This window comes from Cucurbita pepo, chromosome LG05 (genome assembly GCF_002806865.2).
Source record: "Cucurbita pepo subsp. pepo cultivar mu-cu-16 chromosome LG05, ASM280686v2, whole genome shotgun sequence".
In the NCBI taxonomy this organism is placed as follows: domain Eukaryota; kingdom Viridiplantae; phylum Streptophyta; class Magnoliopsida; order Cucurbitales; family Cucurbitaceae; genus Cucurbita; species Cucurbita pepo.
In genome coordinates, this window is record NC_036642.1 from 6,573,166 (window position 1) to 6,592,222 (window position 19,057).

The 19,057-nt window shown below is 36.4% G+C and overlaps 3 protein-coding genes across 3 annotated transcripts; all 3 read right to left on the reverse strand.

Moving 5' to 3' along the window:
- Positions 1-3,690: 3,690 nt before the first annotated feature.
- On the reverse strand, positions 3,691-5,887 carry LOC111794807 (aspartic proteinase NANA, chloroplast-like). The gene is made up of 2 exons (XM_023676959.1): positions 4,866-5,887; positions 3,691-4,734 (listed from the first exon to the last, which is right to left on the reverse strand). Exons 1-2 carry the CDS (start codon positions 5,579-5,581, stop codon positions 3,891-3,893), a joined length of 1,560 nt encoding a protein of 519 aa, XP_023532727.1. The 5' UTR covers positions 5,582-5,887; the 3' UTR covers positions 3,691-3,890.
- Positions 5,888-8,419: 2,532 nt separating this feature from the next.
- Positions 8,420-8,861, reverse strand: LOC111795082 (protein RALF-like 11). The gene is made up of 2 exons (XM_023677322.1): positions 8,721-8,861; positions 8,420-8,443 (listed from the first exon to the last, which is right to left on the reverse strand). The coding sequence occupies exons 1-2, from the start codon at positions 8,859-8,861 to the stop codon at positions 8,420-8,422; spliced, it is 165 nt and encodes a 54-aa protein (XP_023533090.1).
- Positions 8,862-10,181: 1,320 nt separating this feature from the next.
- LOC111795542 (trans-cinnamate 4-monooxygenase) lies at positions 10,182-13,030 on the reverse strand. The gene is made up of 3 exons (XM_023678028.1): positions 12,191-13,030; positions 11,967-12,100; positions 10,182-10,881 (listed from the first exon to the last, which is right to left on the reverse strand). Exons 1-3 carry the CDS (start codon positions 12,973-12,975, stop codon positions 10,283-10,285), a joined length of 1,518 nt encoding a protein of 505 aa, XP_023533796.1. The 5' UTR covers positions 12,976-13,030; the 3' UTR covers positions 10,182-10,282.
- Between the last annotated feature and the right edge of the window lie 6,027 nt (positions 13,031-19,057).

Consider the following 19,057-nt stretch of genomic DNA (forward strand, 5'->3'; position numbering starts at 1 on the left):
CCCCCCCCCAAATTGTTACCATTGAACTTCAAATCTTATTATTTTATGAGTAAAGTATCAATTTCAATTAAAATAACATGGACTCGAAATAATAATGGGATATGCATGCATGATAGAAAAATTGTCTTTATGGATAGTGTAGCATGACTTATACCTAAGAACATGGGATAAATGTGCAATTATATGCTTCGGTATGCGAAAATGGATGTGTTAGACCTTGTTTGTTGTATATATGCGAAAATGGATGTGTTTGACCCTGTTTGTTGTATATATGCGAAAATGGATGTGTTAGACCTTGTTTGTTGTATAGTGTCGTTTTATACTGCTACTTTGAATATCATGTTGTGTTGGAGGATGAGATTTTGTGAAATATGTGCTCTAGGTGCTTGATAGATGTTATCACCTAGTTGAGTAATTGTTTGTCTGCTTGGAGTGATTGAATGTACATTAGCTCCAGGTGTATGAATGTGTGATTAGCAATAGGAATGGCCTTAAACTAGGGTGTGTGAGGTAGTTTGGCTAGAGTATATGACCTAGGACGAAATGCTTCTAGAAGAAGAGTGCTATGGATTCATGAGAGGCGAACAGAGGGTGGACCTCGTGCTCCTAAACGATCCAGACTCGGACATCAGAATCATATTACCTGGAGATGTGGAACGTCGTCAAGATCGCCAAACCGCCCAGAAGACCTAGACGACCGCCACGGTAACCCCAAAAGGAATAAAGGGTATCACGTAGGCTGGTAGTAGACGATGGACATCAAGGAGCATCCACACCCCTTTTCGCCGGTTTGGTACCGTTGAGCCATGCGTGAGGCTGATAAGGGTTTGTGTGACATGAGCAAGAGAGTTTAGCTAGGCTACCCTGTGCGGAGGATCTGACATATGGGAGGCGTTGAAAATGCTTATGACGTAGTTTTGACATTAGACGATCGAGAACAATTTACCAACTACAGTACCCGGTTTAGGAGAATGATTGAGAATATCTATAGCCAATTCAAGACCCAGATTAAGATTAAAAGACTACCTATTGGCGATGGAATCTGGATAGCTCGCCAGAAACATCTTGATTATGAATATGTTCTTAATTTTATTGTTGAAAGCAAAAATGTTTATGATTTGCAGTGCTAAGGGTAATCGCTATCTATAGAGACCATAAATTAGAATTTTTGAGATGTGGACCTAAAACGATGATATATTTTGGGGGAAGGTGATCTCAATTCATCTGTCGTTTTCTATTTCAATCTCTGTCAGTTTTCTTATGTTCTTTCTCTGTTCTTGCTTTGATAACATGTTAAGAACGAGAAAGTGGGATTGAAAGTCGAATCTTTGTTAATGTAATAAGATAAAGGCTAGCGACCAAATCGTAAAATATATATATTTATTTGTAACTCACGTGAATATGATAATTTACTTACTACTTGTTACTCTATCGGGTGAATTTATTGATTATTGGAAATTGTAAAATTAATTAAAAAAATATATAAATTAGGTTGTCATGCTGGTGGTGTTCCCTTCATTCATCTCTCTTCCAAATTTCCTTTATAAAAGGTCTCTCTTTCCCACTTCTTCTCTAACTACCATTTCTTTCTCTCTCTTCTCTCTTTCCCCAAAACACAACCAAAAACGATGTGTCGTTCCGACCAAGCCTTGGAATCCACTTCTGTCGTCCTTGATTCCAAATTCAACCCCCCTCCCCTCCTTCAACCCACTTCCAATCGCCCTAATTCCCGCCGGTCTGACCAACGACCATCTCACCACCTGCCACAGGAACCTGCACTGCACATTAATCGCCGCCGGCCGCCGCGCTCCACCGGCGGAAGTGGAGGAGACGGCGACAGGTGCGGCAGGGTCGGAAGCTGTGTAGAATTGAGTGGTTGATAATTAACTATATATAACTGTTTTTATTTTATTTTATGTTTTTTGTGTGAAAATGTTTGTATGAATAGAAAAGAAGAGAAAAATGATTTGAGGTTTTAAAGTGAAGTGAGGATGTCATGTGTGTTCGTCACTTTGCTTTTGTAAATTCCCATCTCATCCATCCTAATTTCAAATTCTATTATTTTTACTCTTATTTCGCATTTTATATTCTCGATTAAGTTATCGAATGTTCGAATCTCAAAATAATTAGATGTCGTAATTAAAAGAATATGAAAAGAACTACCCTACCTATGACCTAGAGTTGTCCGGCCGCAGTGTTCATGCTAACAATTTGGTGACACTGCCTATATAGAGAGAAAATTCAAATTTTTACAAACCACGAGAGTTTAAAATATTTCTTCACCCAAAAACAGTTGAACATGAGACAAAGAAGGTGGTTAGAACTGGTGAAGAACTACGACATAGATACCCAGTACCACCCTAAAAAAGAAAATGTGGTCACAGATGCCCTAAGTAGAAAGACAAACCACTCGTCAGCCTCCATTATGAGAAAGGTAAGGGTATAAAAAGACTTCGAGCAAGCCATCATAATTGTAGTGACTAAAGGAATCATAGTACAGTTGGCCCGACTCATAGTACAACCCACACTTAGGCTGAGAATTATTGACTCCCAACGAGAGGACCCTAATATACAGAAAATCCTAAGCCAACTAGCCGAGAGTCCAGTAGACAGATTCTCGAAATCTTCATATAAAGGACTACTGTGCTAGGGAAGTCTATGTGTCTCAGCAATAGAAGAGCTAAGGAAAGAGATATTGATGGAAGCTCACAACTTGCCATTTGTTGTGCACCACGGAAGTACTAATGGTTGTGTGCACACTTAGTTAATTTTCATGATCGAGTATTATGTTTAGACTAGGGATTTGTGGTTAGGGTGACTAGTCACTAAATTTAGATTTAACCTTTCCTCTCGGAGCCTAACAGACCACCATGACATACGAACCACCTTAGGAGTGTTCTTAGGCTGCTAGATGTGTGAACAGTGTCAACAACTTTGTGGGGGAATAGGGGTTTCTAATCAAAACCAGACTGAATCTAGCCATTTCGCATGGAGAAAGAGAGAACCCATTAGCTACATGAGATAAGAGAGGGGTCCTACCCCCAATGAAGGGGACTATTAAAGACCTGTGAGGTTTCAACTCACCCCTAGGTAAGATGTCATATAGTCTCATAGAGCCATACATAAGGTAGCATCTCGTAGAGAGACATCAGTCATTCACAGCACATAAGAAATTCTCAGGTGTTTAAATGAAAGAACAGAGAACCAAAATAAATTAAATGCGAGTTTGGAGCCATCAGAAAATGTATTATCCGACTAGTCTCATACCGCTCAAGTGTGATGAAAGGAAGAAGCAATTGTTGTAACTTGAAAAAACAAGAGACATTTCATCCTTTTATAATGGAGCCCAACTTCTCACTTTTTAAACTGCAACGCCCCGACACAGAAGAACTTGCATCACTAATTCCATCATCATAGTTGCATCAACATAACATCTATCAACTCAAGGTAATAGAAAAAACCTAATCTCAATCAAATTGACGTCGATGCTATTGCGTTAGCATATACACATTTAATTTTTTTTTTTAATGAAATATAATAGTTAATAATACATTAAAATATATAATTGCAAAGTACCCAAATAATATGATTGGCATTAATGAATAATTATAACATCATGAATGTGAATAAGGAGAAAGAACATAGGAAGATGTACATATATATGTATGTGTATATATATATATATATATATTTCATTGTAAAGCAATATACATTTGCGTTTTGTTTAAAAAAATAAAAAAAGTAATAATCCCCCTCTCCATGTTTGTTGAAATTGAATCATTTAAAAAATAAAAATAAAAATAAAAATAAAAATAAAAATAGAAGAAGAAGAAGAAGAAGAAGAAGAAGAAGAAGAAAGGAATGAAAGGAATGAAAGAAGGAGGAGTGTTCTAGGCGCAATCGGAGGGAGCAAAAGTGACGGATTCCTTGAGTAAATCAAATTGCCAAAAGTAAGTTTGCTGAATAATATTCCCTAAGATATTGATTGACGGAAAGGGCAGAGAACTTATGGCAACACAGCTACATTGGGTTGCCGCCGAAACGACGTAGCTCCTATCCGGCGGTTCGAACACCGCCCCGCCTTCGAAATGGAATCCAAGCTTCGGCGACATACCAAAATTCCACTCAGTGTCATTGAAGCAAAGTTCGAAGTTCCTCTGCTTTTCCATTCTTCCGAATTTCGCGATCTTCGGAGCCATCGCTTCTATCACCGCATCGTGAGCCGGTGCCGTCAGCAACGTCAGGCTGGTGCCGGTGTCCAAGATGGTACCGCACCCGGATTTGATGTTCCAGACGTGACGGGGGATCTTAAGCATCTGGTCGTCGACGGAGATTCCGATCAGTTGGACACCGTAGTAGCAGCTGTATTGGCCGCCGGTGAAGAGTTTAGTGGTGGCGGGGGGGCCGATGGGAGAGGAGGTGGTGGCGGAGAAGGTCTTGGGGGAAGGGGTGCCGAAGACGAAGTAGCTAATGGCGGTTGTGTTGCGGTTGTGATCGGCGAGGCAGTAGGAGAAGCCGCCGCCGATGTTGTTTTCGGCGGCTTTGTAGACGAAGGAGTAGATGCTTGAGCCTAAGCCAATGAGGCCATCGGCTCCCTTCATGAAGTTGGTGAGTTCGACTTCTTCTGTGCAGCCGAATAGAATGTCCTTCAGTTGCTTTTCTTTTCCGTTTGTTAGTCTTACCGTTACCGTCTCGTTTGCGAATATTCCGCTCGCACGCTCCCCACCTGTGTAGCTGTAATTTTTTTTTTTTTTTTTTTTTTTTTTTTTTTTTTTTTTTTTTTTTTTTTTTNGTTATAATGGTCCCCACCAAAAATTTTATTTAAAAAAATAAAAAAATAAAAAAATAATAATAATGATTAATACCTGTAGGTATAGGAACAGGGGGTGTTAGGGGTTGGACAATCGGGTTGGCCGCCGAGATCAGGGAAATCATCGATACACTGCCTGGAGGAACAAGGGATTGGGGAGAAAGAAGACGACTGATTCGCATAAAGCGCGTATCTGAATCTCCCTCTCATTTTGTTACGCATCTTATGCATCGGAGAGAGGTTGCTGCAATCTCCCCTGCACCGCCGGAATCTGCATTTCGTCCACAATAGGTCACTTCCGGTATCTGCAATCAGTGTGAACGTCTGCGGCGGTGTTCCGACTTTCAATTGCACGAAAAATTCACCGCTACCGAAATCAGCGCCGGGGTATGTTTTCAATCCTATTGGCGTCTGCGACTGTGGAGGTAGATTCGAACCCGAGACCTCCTTCTCTTTCTCCTCCGCATTCTCCACAACTTTTGTCCAATTCAGCTTGGCGGATATGGATCGGAGACGGTTTTGATCGTGATAGCGAATATCCCTGATGCGATCCTCGACACTATCCACCTTAATTTCGTCATCAAGCCTTTTAACCACTTCCGGATGGTGACGGTGTATCAGATCTAGCCTCACGAATTCTTGTTCTTCATTATTGGCATCGCTTTCTTGTTTGAGATTATTGGCATTGCTTTGATCGGCGACTGCGACGGTGATAGGAGAGAAGAAGACGAAGACGAAGAAAAGGATTAAAGAATGAGAAATCGGCGACATTGCTCCGTTCCTGTCAGAGAAAACAGATGAAGCGAGGAGGAAGATGAGAATGGCGGACTTAAAAAGAGGAAGAACATCTATAAACCCTAACCGTAAAACGTTAAATTTAGCATCATTTTCTATTTCTATTTATTCTAAATCTGTTTTCCTTATGTTTTCCTTATGTTTTTGAGTCTTATGGGTATCATTTTTTTACATCTATTTTTGAACCCCTGATTTTGTGGAACTGTGTAGTTTATACCGATTTTGTCCCGACCCAAATTTTTACAATGAGTCGTGATTCAAAACGACAATGTTCTGTAGTGTGTATGCATGAAAACCCCCGAAATGACATCGACTAAAAAAAAGCATTTATTTCATAAGAAGGAAGTTTCAATACAAAAAACCAAATGGTGACCATTTTGACATTGAAAATATATGAATGCTTCTTAAAGTAAAAAGACTGGAATGATGCCCCGGGACATGCTTTCCTTTGTGACGATCCACATTTCCCAAACACGTTGTCACTCAACCAGTAGCATCACGCACCTCAGAAGGAAAATGTAGCAAAGATGAGTATAAAAGTTATACTTGTGGGCTCTCATCGCATTCTAGGCTTAACTGATTCCCATAGGCGTCTCGTAGGCTCTAGGACGTCGGATTCTAGTCTTAACCCATTAGGGTAGTTTGGTTCTTTGTCCTTTCCTTTATAAACCCTGAGAGATTCTTATGCTGAGTTGTGAATGACTGGTGTTGCTTTACGAGGCGCTACCTCATGCATGACTCTATGAGACTATAATAGTTCCCCTCCCTTATCTCGTACGGCTAATGTGTTGTATGATGTGGGTCTCTTGTTCCCTATGCGAAACGGCTAGGTTTAGTCGATTGATAAAAAACCCTTGTTCTCCCACGAAGCTATTGAAACCGTTCACACATCTAGCACTCTAAAGACACTCCTAAAGTGGTTCGTAAACCATGGTGGTCTATTAGGCTCCTCGAAAAAAGGTTAGGTCTAAACCGGTGACTAGTCAACCTAACCATAAGTCTCTAGTCTTTGCATGTTACTGGTTCATTAGAATTCACTTAGTGTGCAAACATTAATCATCTAGAACCAACATACATAATTCATGCAAAATAAACATATATGCTCAACGAGGCGATAACATCCATCAATACCCAGAGCTCAGAGTTCACAAATTTCATTCCGAAAGCATGAATTAAACACATACACATATAGCATAAGCATAAAACATGATTGCATTTGCATAACATTTGAATGCATCCATACTCATATGTGCCCTTACGTGATTGATATGTGCCCTTCATTTAGCATTTCTACACAATTAGGGTATCCAAAAAATGTGATATTTTTCAAGTATGATCTAAATCACATAAAAATATGGTTAAAATTGGAATTGAGATAAAAATCGAGCAAACGAAAGTTAAACGGTCCAAAAACCTACTTACACGTGCCTATATGCGCTCCCACGCGCTGAGAAGGAAGCAAACTCGCAGGTTTCACGCGCGAGTACCATGCACTGCGTGTTTCTACAGTCACGGGTCAGCGGTCCAATTTGGGTAGCAATTCATGTCAGTCAACTCGGTTCGATCAGGTTGGAGCACGGGGGTAAGACTCGAGCCCTGATGGAAAGTTTAAAATCTAATTTTTCTTTTAAGTCGAACTTTCGGGATTTTACTGAGGGTCTTAGAGACCAAATTTCGAGATGATGCATAAGGTAAAAATGATTGAAAACAAATTAGGAACTTAAGAAAAATATAAAAGAAAAATGATCGAAAAATTAGGGGTAATCCGGTCCTTCTGCCCTCCTTTCTCAAAAAAAAAATAAAAGACATGAGAAGTAGAGAGAGAAAGAAGACGACAACTCGGACACGTGTCAATCGGGCAAGGGGGCCGCGCATCGCCGGAGAAGAAGTGCCACGTGTCAATCATCCATTGGAGAATAAAATCAAAGAAATACTTCCCGTCGGGCAGGATTCGAAGGCCGGCGGCTTGCTACCCGAGTCCACGATCCGACAACCCGCGCACGACCCGGCTTCTTGTTGTCACGCGTCAGCATAAGATAATTCAGATTTTCAGCACATGCTCTCGGATTCGAACCTACGTACTCATCAGCGGATGACCAACTCGAGCGCACCACGTGGCAGCACGAGGACGCGCGTGTAGCTCTTTCCCAGGCGCGTGGGAGCTTGTTTTCGTCGTTCAACTCCTATTTTCTCGATTTTCCTCCCGATTCCAATTCTAACCCTATTTTTATATGAAATAGGATCTAATTGGAGAAAATTAGACATGCTATTTGTGTGGAAACGCTAAACGAAGGGCACGCGTCAATCAAGTCACTACATGGAACTTTATATGAGTCGCTTGGAGTGCATGCATGCTAGTTTAATTACCTAGGTGGTAGCTTTCCAGTTAATTTGATTGTTAAGAGTATTGTTATATTAGGTGAAGTATTATGAGAATCATCTGTGTGTTGCAATTATGTTTTTAGCTTCCGCTTATTATGTATATGTTTAATTCATGCTGAAAGGAGGATGGGAACTTGTGAACCCTACACTTCGGGAATTGATGGATGTTATCGCCCCCATTGAGTATGTATAGTTACTTTGCATGAATTATGTATGATGTGTTGGATGATAGTTATGTGCACACTCAGTTAATTTCCATGACCCACGTGTATGATAAAGTCTAGGGATTTGTGTGGCTATGTGCGTTTTTTTGTTTATACGTTTGATCTCTATTTGACGGTTATCATTTTGATTTCAGACCTTAATTTAACTTAGAATTAGGATCTACTAATAAGTATTTAGAAAGTTTGGAGCTTTCAACACACGGAAAAGCTAGTTTGAAAGACACGCTTCATCCTGTAAGTAAACACCAAACTTTATGCAAGTAATACTTGCAGTATCGCTAGATATGTTACCATGCGAGCATGATATCAAATGATTAAAAGAATAATTGTACATATTACCCACAAAATTAAATACATATATAATTCAGAAATATAATCATTATATAATTTTTTTTTTTTTTTCTTCGTTCGTATGTTTGTAAAAAATTAGTTTTTGAAATTGATTGACATCATCCTCCACGACAACGTGTGATTTTAGAGCAGCCTCGACGGTAAGGATTAGCCGGTACTGCATTTCCAACAGAACAACCGGGAGGTGGGTTAGGTTGTTGGCAAGGATCAGGAAATTTAAGAAACTTGGTCTCTGAGGCCACTTCTTGGCTCACCACGAACATGCCAATTAAGACTAAACATATCAACCACGACCTCATCTTCTTTATTTCACGTCACAAAACACTTTATATTTTTTTTATTGCTTTTTGGTGTTTTTTTTTCTTTTGTTTTCCTCTCTTATTTATAAGTTTCATAATGATTGAAATTTACTTAAAATAGGTAGATTGGTTAAAGATGGTTTTCTTCCTTTTAAGTTTAATGTAAAAATTATTCTAAAAATAATACACATTCTAATTACCCAAAAGGGAACTAATTAGTTTTCATTTTGTCTCTTTTTTTCTCTTGTAATTGTTTAATTCTTTGTTTGTAGTTAATATTTATATCCCACAAGCTTCGTCTCGTTGGCGAAGAAAATTAAGGTCCGACAAAGTCACAAAGTCGGGCAAAAAATATATATATATATATATGGAGTGGTCGTGAACTTGTCAAGATCACAACGCCACATAGTTGAAAAGGTAAGATCGTGACAGTACGCATGCGTATGAACCCCTCTGACGCATGAGAAGCATATGAGTGGATCTTTCACCCCTATTTCAATACTAATTTTTTTTTTTTTTTTTTTTTTTTTGAATTAGGTTCTTCTACGGGCTCTCTAGAATTTGTTGGGACTTTTTCGACTAGTAATCACACTCACGAAGGCAAACAAAAACGAAAATTTAGGAAGCAATATTTGTAGAATTTTGCATCCTCCTTAAATAAATCCTAAGTTGCAAATAAATCCTAAGTTGCTAGTTTGGAATAACCTGTACCTAGACATTTCTGGATTGTACCCTATATACCATATTATGCTTTGCTACTACTAGTACGTTATTACACTATGACGGTAGATGGGATATTTGTGTATCTACACTTTTAGTGCTTGATCGACGTTATCACCCCATAGAGAATGTGTGACTACATGTATGGTTAACGGTACATTAGCTTCAGGTGAATGAATGTGTGATTCCTCCCTATAAAGAATAAGCAGTAGGATCAACTTAAGTCTAGGGTGAGAATGTTAGGTTGGGTAGGTCGTGATTTAGGATAGAACGCCTCCCAAAGTCTTGATTAATCAACTCTTTAAGAAATAGATACCCCTACGCATACATAAAAACTTGGAAATAACTCATTCAACGTTAGAGACCTATTAATCATTTTTACACGAAAGTAAAAAGTTAAGAGACTTAGACGAAACTTGTAATTTAACCTATATTTCACTTTACTTTTGGTTTACTCAAAAAAAAAATTCATATTTACAAAAATAGTTCTATTTATTTATATACCCACCATTTTTTTAGTTAATTAGTCAATATGAACATTTAAACCTTTTGAAGGAAATTTGATATAAGAAGTTTAAATTTATTAGAGAAAGAAAAAGATATAAAAATAAAGCATTTGAACATTCAAAATCTTCCCCAAGTGTATACAACACACGTAATTTGAAGAGGGCGTAAAAACAAGAAACATTTGAAGCTTAAGCCTAGAACACTCTTGGCTTGGCAACAATGGTGGAGTGCTTCAAAATGTGCAAGCTGAATTGGCCGCCTTTCTCTGAGGTGTCCAACTTGGAGTGTCCAGGAGGAGGAAGCAGCTCGAAGTTTTGAATCAAACGTCCAATTGTAATGCCAAGGATAGGCAGAGCCAAGATGATGCCAGGGCAACTTCTTCTACCAACGCCAAAGGGAAGGTATCGGAAGTCGTTGCCGTTGGCCTCAACCTTCGACTCCTCCTCCAAGAACCTCTCAGGGCGGAACACTTCAGGGTCCTTCCAGTTGGCGGGGTTGTTGGCTAGCCACCAGGCATTCACTAAGATCTTGCTCTCAGCTGGAATGTCGTAACCCCCAAGCTTCGCATCATGGAGGTTCATATGCGGCACAAGCAATGGGATGGCCATCCGAAGGCGGAGAGTTTCCTTGATCACAGCCTGCAGGTAAGGCAGCTTGTGGGTGTCGGGCTCAGTGATCGGGACATCAACTCCAAGTACAGTGTCAAGCTCATTCCTCAACTTCCTTTGAATTTCAGGGTGGTTTACCAACTCCGCAATGCCCCATTCAATGGACCATAATGTTGTTTCGATAGCTGTAAACCCAAATCAATAACAACGTTATTCCAACTATCAATTTCTTATCTTAGATATAAATCAAAACACAACTTTCCAATAATAAAAAGTATATATTATACGGTTTAAATGGAAAAATGCAATGGCTTCTTATGCATTGAAAAACACAGCGCCTAACAGGACAAAATGTCTAGAAATGGCCCATTCGTCCTGTCTTCCCATACGAAGCCAAATATAATTACTAGGCGCAATTAGCTTTCTCTTCTGTCTTACTTTAAAATAGTGGATTTAGTTCTTACTAATATTGTCCATATTAATTACAAAAAGATTCATGAAATGGAAAAAAGAAAAAAAAAATTAAAAAGATAGAAAGATGAAAAATGAAACTAAGTATGTTCTATCAATCAAATCATGTTCACAGATACACAAACGGATACGTCCACCTAAGTGTGTGATTTGTTTTATTGTTTTTACTATTTATTTATTTGATTATTATTTGGACAGTAGCTAGAAGGCCCAATTATGTAGCAGAACTTTCACGAGCAAGAGACCTTTAGATGTAATTGCAAAAGACAATAATACTGTAGACACGACAAGGCCAATTTTTATTTTTTATCTATTTAAGTTTAAATAAAATTGGTAGGTTTCTTCAATTTCTCCTCCTGATCTTTGTATAATCTTGTTAGTTTAAATGACTAATCTTTGAATTTAAAATTTTGTAATTAATTAGTTCCTAAAGTTTAATAAATTTCTAGTGGATCCTTTACTTAGTCACTGGATTTTCAACTATGGAGATTGAATAGATTAGAGTTATGGAAAACAAATTTAAAAGTTAGACCTAACCTTTAGGAAGTTATAATACCTGTTAGATTAAAACAAAATTTGTTGCTAGTTCAATATGTAAATTTGAATTCAAACCTAAAAATTTTGAGTTGAATTATATATCTCAACCATACAATTTGATCAAAGAAAATTAACAAGTTCGGTGACTATTAAGTTTGTTTACTTAAGATTTACTAAATATTTCAACTGAATGTATCGTGGTAGCCTAAGATTGGTGAGCAACAACTAGACGCAGAGAAAGAGGTAAGACTTTTAAACGTACCTGCAACATTGATGTTCTCAACAATGTAAAGGACATTGTCTTCGTTGATTTCTCCTTTCTGTTGAGCATCCAATATGTGATCAATTGCACATTTCAATCCCTCGTTTGATGTGCTCTTTGTGTTCGCCAATTTCCTGTTCGTAGTTCACGATTTTCAGTAAAAAAAAATTGAACAACACAGACAGATAAAATTGATTTCGATTTAGAGTTGATTCTGAACTCACTTCCTCTCCTCGACGAAATAGTCCTTGAATAGTTTGAGCCTTGTTTCCTTAACTTCCTTGCAGATTTTGAGATAACCTCTCAAGAATGGCCTCAAAATCGGGATGAAATCGCCATAGTTGTAATCGAAGCTCTGCGCCAATCGGCTCCTCTCTCCGTTCAGAGCCCTAAGTTTCTGAAACAGAGGATCGTCCTCACTCTCAAATCTTCTATCGAACATAATCCTGTACATATTGTTGTACATCATTAGCTGTAACCGCCTCCGGAGAACGATTCCACTCGTCGCCGATTCTGGATTCTTCTTCACGTCCTCCACAACGCTTGCGGCCTCGTACTCCCATCCGTAACGGTATTGTTGTACCACTTTGTTAGTGAAAAACGGAACCGTCATTATCCGTCTCATTTTCCTCCAGTGCTCACCATAGACAGTGAAAACCATATCCTGACCTTTTCCAGTGAAGATATCGAAGACAACGTTTCTGGTTCTAGATCCAAATTCGACTCCCTGAGTATGGAGCACCTCCTTAGCCAGTTCCGGCGAGGAGACCACCACGAGGTTCCTCTGTCCCATCCGAAGCAAGAAGATATCTCCAAATTTCTTGGCGAGATCCGTCAGATTTCGGTGATTCAAGTCATCGCCGACCTGGAGCCAGTTACCAAAGATCGGCACCGGCAATGGCCCTGGCGGAAGCTTGAACCGCTTGCCTCGAAGTTTGGAAATGGCGATGGCGAGAACCACCGCGACGAAGAGACCGACTAGAGTCTTCTCCAGGAGGAGGAGATCCATGGCGGAGAGGATTAATTGAAATGAAAGTTTAGTGGATGGTTGATGAGAGTGGTTGAGAGAGCATTGGGGATTTTATAAGCATATTCAATTCAATCGTTGGGGAAGACGGCGATGTCTGACGGTACGAGTTAGGTAAGACTTATGGCGAAGTTTGAGGGAGAGTAGCTCTCAGCCGTTAGATCTAACGGCGTTAACAACTTTAACAAAATTATATTTTTTAATTTTTAATGCGATAATATATATTTTAATATAATTCTTAAAAATTGAACTATAGAAGGATAATTTTTTTATTTATAATTTAATTCATTTAAACTTCGCATTTAAATATAATTAGGACATAATTATAAATAATTAATATTATTACTAAAAAAAGAGAGATTATTTAAGACGGACAGAGAATAAATTTCTTAATTTGTCGCGGAGAAGGTTAGGTGAGGAGGGTTGGTGCGATAATGCGCCCCATACCAGCCATTATCCCCTGTTGCCGACATCAGATTTCTTTTTCCCATAATTTCCAAGATCATGCCACGTGTTATTCTTTTACCATCTTACGGCTCATATTTGTTATGGTCTCGGTTGTAGCTACACATGGTTGGTAACGCCCGCATTCGATAATTTTTCTTCTTCAGGGTAATTTTATTGTATTTTACCGTAGCTAATCTATTTTTATTATATAAAAATTATATTTATACACTTTTAATTTCTAAAATTTTATACGAATGGTTCCTTCGACCAAGCCTCGTGGTCGAGGTACTTTGACAAGTGGCAACGAAAACATAAATCGAATGAACGTTTGATCGTGATAAAAGTAATAAATTAAAATGGTGTACGGAATGGTATAATGATTAATTAATTATAATTTTAAAATGGGATAAAAGGAAAGTATATTATTTCATTTGACTAATACTGGATTTGGTTAAATCTCACCAAACTTTATAGAAAATTTTTGACGTTTTATTAAATTAATTAATAAATTTATATACTTTTTTTAATAAAAATAAAAATAAATCACATATTGTTGGAGGGAATTCAAACTAAAAATTTATGGAATTTATTTATATATAAAAACAAAAAAAAAATTGAAATTAATAAATCAATATGAAAAACAAGAAAAAAAAAGTCAACGGGTATGGTTTGACTAGCCGTTTGGAGGCGTTATGTATTTAACGGATGAAAATCCAAGCATGCTGGAGAAGTCCGAAATGGGTTCCTTGACTTTTATTTCGTAAGAAATGCGACTTTTTTTTATTTATTTATTCAAATAATAATAATAATAATTATTATTATTATTATTAATTAATTAATTGTGAGAACGGGGGTTGGTTACGTGTCAACTCGCTTGTCTCTCCATTTCCAAATTTCTTGTACGTAATTTAAAAAAAATTAATTTTCGTTTTAAAATTATTTAATATTTAAACATTAAGAAAATAATTACGTTGGAAATTGGAACTTAAAATAAATTAATATTTTTTTAGTCACGTGATATTCAGTCAGAAAATTATTTAATTAATTAAGAGACTAAAAAAAATAAAATAAAATATAAATTAACAATAACCGTATGAACAAATGGAATTAGTGGGGGTTAGAGGGACGACCACTTTATGTTCCAAATTATTGTGCTCACCTACTCCGTTAAAAGTGACGCCGTCACAGCCATTTACGACCAAACCCCATCGAATCCCCATGTCGTCCCACACCAGTTTTCAATTACTTGTGTTTCACGGCGTTTGCTCTCGCTCCGTTATCTTTACTTTTCAATTGTCCACTTGGTATGTCCACGTCATACTCCTGCCAGTGCCACCAACCAACCCACAATATGAAATAAAAATTAAAAATAAAGTTTATTTTTTAATAAATATATTAAACAAGTTAGGATGTAATTATGATTTAAATATTAGATATATATTAATAAAAAAAATATATTTACTGTATTTAGATATATATGAAAATTTTAATTTAAAAAATGTATTTTTTATTATAAATTTTATATTATTATACATATTTCAATAAAAAAAATATACGAGCCACAAAAAATTAAATTCAATAAATCTGAAAAATAAGGAAAAATAATACTTAAATATTTTAATTATTATTTTTTTTAATCAGAAAATAAAATGGAGTGGTTGGGATTGAAAGGTAACTTACCCAAGACAATTAGTGGTATTTATTATTTATTTATTTCCTTTAGAAAAATGAAGCTATTTTACAATAAATACCTGAAAGTAAAAGTAAGGATTTTAATAAGCTATCCAATATGTAGTGGGTCAAAAAGTTTATTTAATTAAAATAAAATTTTCATCCTTTCGTAATGTTCGTTCAACGTTTTCGTGCCCCATGCCCTAATTTTGTTTGCTTTTGTCCTCTATTTCATCTGCAATAGCAAGTACTCGGGCGATGGATTAGTGACGTGATTGACACGACATATTTGATATTAGTCGTATTTAGATTTTCGTCTAGCTTTGAAAACATCAGGGCAAGGCGGTGTAACATGTCTTTCGTTCTATTTTATAGAGGTAGGTGGTTAAGATTTCTGGCTACTTGACACGCTCGACTCTTGGAATCTCTTTAAGATCGGCTCGTATTTCAGAGTGCCCACCTTGACTTAAGGGGTGAAGGGTCGTATCCTTATTGGGTCAGCTCAATCAAGTTAACTTCTATACGTGAGCTCATCGATTATTGGATCAAGTGTGTCAACTCTATTCATAACGTGAGACAGAGGACTTTTATTGACCAAAACATAGTATAAAAAAATGAAGCCTATGTTGATGCAACGGATTTGAGATTAGGCCAAACCATAGACGGAAACGAAAAAGAAAGATATTTAAAATGTAAATTCAGACATAATGGTCCAAAAAATTAAAATGTTTTATCGTTAAAATCGAAAAACCATCCTCCTAGTTTTTTCCGAAGAAATTAAATGGTCTTGTTAACTAATTCATCGTCCTCGTCGAGTATATTCTCTAAATTAAACCTCAACTTTATACTAAAAAATTAGGAGTAGTGTTCTAAGAATCGCCGTATTAATACCTTTTACTGGTTCTTCCGGTTCTCGGCACTCCCAAATCCAGAAGCTTCTCAACACAAAAATGGATTTCCATTTCTTCAATAACCTCCGTTTCGCCTCCTTTGCTTGCCTTCTTGTTTTCCTCGCGATTTCCTCGTCTGCAAATGCCGAAAGTAATTTTTCTTTTTTTATTTTTTATTTTATGATTATTATTTATTTTTATTTTTTTTTTTTTGGTGGCGAAATTAGATATGACGGAGCCACGGCGAAATGATAATCTGAGCCCATTTCAGGCGTGGAGGAGCGCCGTCGAGTGCATGTTCAATGTAAACCTTTTCCTAATTTATTTTTCCACTCTTAAATTTGTATTTATTTAATTATTTTTTTTTATTTTTTAATTTTAAAAAGTAAAAAGTTGAATATATGATCTCCCTTAATGATATGAGGAGAACCAAACATTCCTTATAAGAGTGTGAAACTTTTGACTGTATTTCAGTAGACACTAAGCTCAGAAGTGAAAGGTTATAAGTATGTGGATAAGACGTGTAAACCTCTCCTTAACAGACATGTTTTAAAATCAATACGAGACTACTCATCACAGTAATCCTCAACAAACTACCCCATTTTGATGAAATTGAATTCTAGACTAAAGATAGAGACTCTTGAAAACGAAGTCTTGTTCGAGTTTAATGAGATGGTGACCTCGAGGTGTATAGAAATCAATAGCGTGCACGGAGCAGCAACAAATATGGCTGAACATAACGATAGAGGTGGCAGAAGAAGACATGAGAGGTTACTGCAGCGGAGGGTGTTTGGAGCACACGATGGACGTGCTAGACTGCATCGACGACGTGAAGAGGGACTTCTGGTTCGCTAATAACTTCGATACACGGACCCTTCGTAGCTTCCTCAATGAACGATGCTCCAATTCAACAGGTACTTGACCCTAATGACCAATCTTCCGTACCGCTCTCTTACTCTCTCTATACTATTTTACAACCCCAAAATGTGCAGGCTTTTCATACAAGGATGTGCCCACCACCAGCAGCGGCGGCGGCGCAATTCAAGTCCCAAACAACATGGTTTTATCCGTCATCATTCCCGTTTTGGCCTCAATTTTATCGTTTAATTATTATTATTAATGGCGACAAAATCACAAACAAATAAATAAATGGAGTGTGTTTATTTCGTGTATTTTAATGTAAAGTTACTATTATTTGTTTGTGATAATTAAGGAAGAATAATACGGTTTAAGTTGGGTTTGGTTTCTGACATTTTTTAGACTATGATTCAACCGTTCGGATTGTAATTTTTTTTAATCTAAACAACATTTAATAAGGAACCTTGGGTTGTTTAGGTCATTTATTTAAATTTTTATTTTTAATCAAAAATAAAATATTAGTTCGTAAAATATTTATTTATTTATTTATTTATTAAGATTTATTTCTCAGTATATATATTGTGAAAAAAAAAATATTATAAATAGTTAAAAATTATTTTTTAAAGTAATTGGAAAATAATAATAAATGTAAGTATGTAACCGAAATAAAAATATATATATTTTAAAATTAACAATAAATTCATATCGGTTCAATTTAATTTAATCTAATTTTAAAATCTATAAAATTTTCATTTATAATTAACCCGACCCACTAAACTGTACCTATTAGATTATATTTACTAGATTTTTCGAGTTATCCCGTTTTTTATATACCCTAATTTGAATAATTCAAATATTTTTTCGTTAGAAATTTAAAATTTTCAATTTAAATTCTTATGCTTTAATCTTCATTAATAATAAAATTATTTTGTCATGGAATACGTCATTTTAGAGAGAATAAAAATATTATTAACCGACGGTAATAAATATATAAGAGATTAAATTAAAAATTATTTAAATAATAGAGAGAAAATTGAAAAATACCAACCATCATGTAACAGTTATACAAGAACAGAACAACAAGAATAATAGAGAAAACAAAAATGTCGTGTCAGATTTAGTTGGAAGAAAAATGAAAATGGTCTTACAAGAAGAATTTATCATTAATTACCTTATTTATATTATTTAGATTAGTAGATTATTAAATTTTTCTTTTGATTTTATCGTGATTTTGTTACCTTATTTATATTATTTAGATTTTAGTTATAAATCAAGCAACAATAACCATTTATTTGTTTATAATAAATACTATCGAAAGGAATATTAAATAAGGAGAATAAGAGTAAAAATGATAAATTAGTAACACTATATAAACTAATCAAGTAAATGGCCTTACTGTCGGCTCGGTTGGAAGACCTGTTTTATGTCTGATGACACATGCCCAGTGACGCTTGTACGTGTCATTTATGTTTTATGTTATATGATGATGTGATGACGTTATATGATGACGTGATGACATTAGATGATCATGTGATGATGTAATATGATGACTTAATAATGTTAGATAATGAAGTGATGATGTTATATGATGATTGATAATATTATGTGATGTCGTGATGACGTTAGATGATGATGTGATGATATTATATGATGATTGATAATGTTATGTGATGTCGTGATGACGTTAGATGATGATGTAATGATGCGATGATGTTATATGATGATGTTAGATAATGATATGATGATGTTATGTTGTACAAGATGTCGACATGATGATGATGATGCATAATAATAAGATGAAATGACTTCATATGATGATGTTCCATGTTAAGATGTTGTGCATGTATTAAATGTCACGATGCATAACCCTAGTTAAACGAATGATAATGAATGTATTAAGGTCAATGTGTGTATGTTACTTAGAGTAATGTGTGAACGGTGTACAGGGTTGTGTCTTAAAGATTAAAACTATAGGGACCTCATGCATTTTGTGTGTTCATATACATCGGAATACTTCCCCATTTATGATAATGAGTGCAAACACGCGTAATATGATGATGAGGGTGTTCATGGGGAGCATGACACTACGGGGTTTCGCTGACCTCCAGACGTCGCTACAGATTAGCTTGACCAGAGAGGGTCCAACGGGTGTGCGAGCGCCCTAGGGATTCACACTCGCACGTGTCGGTCGTGTGTAA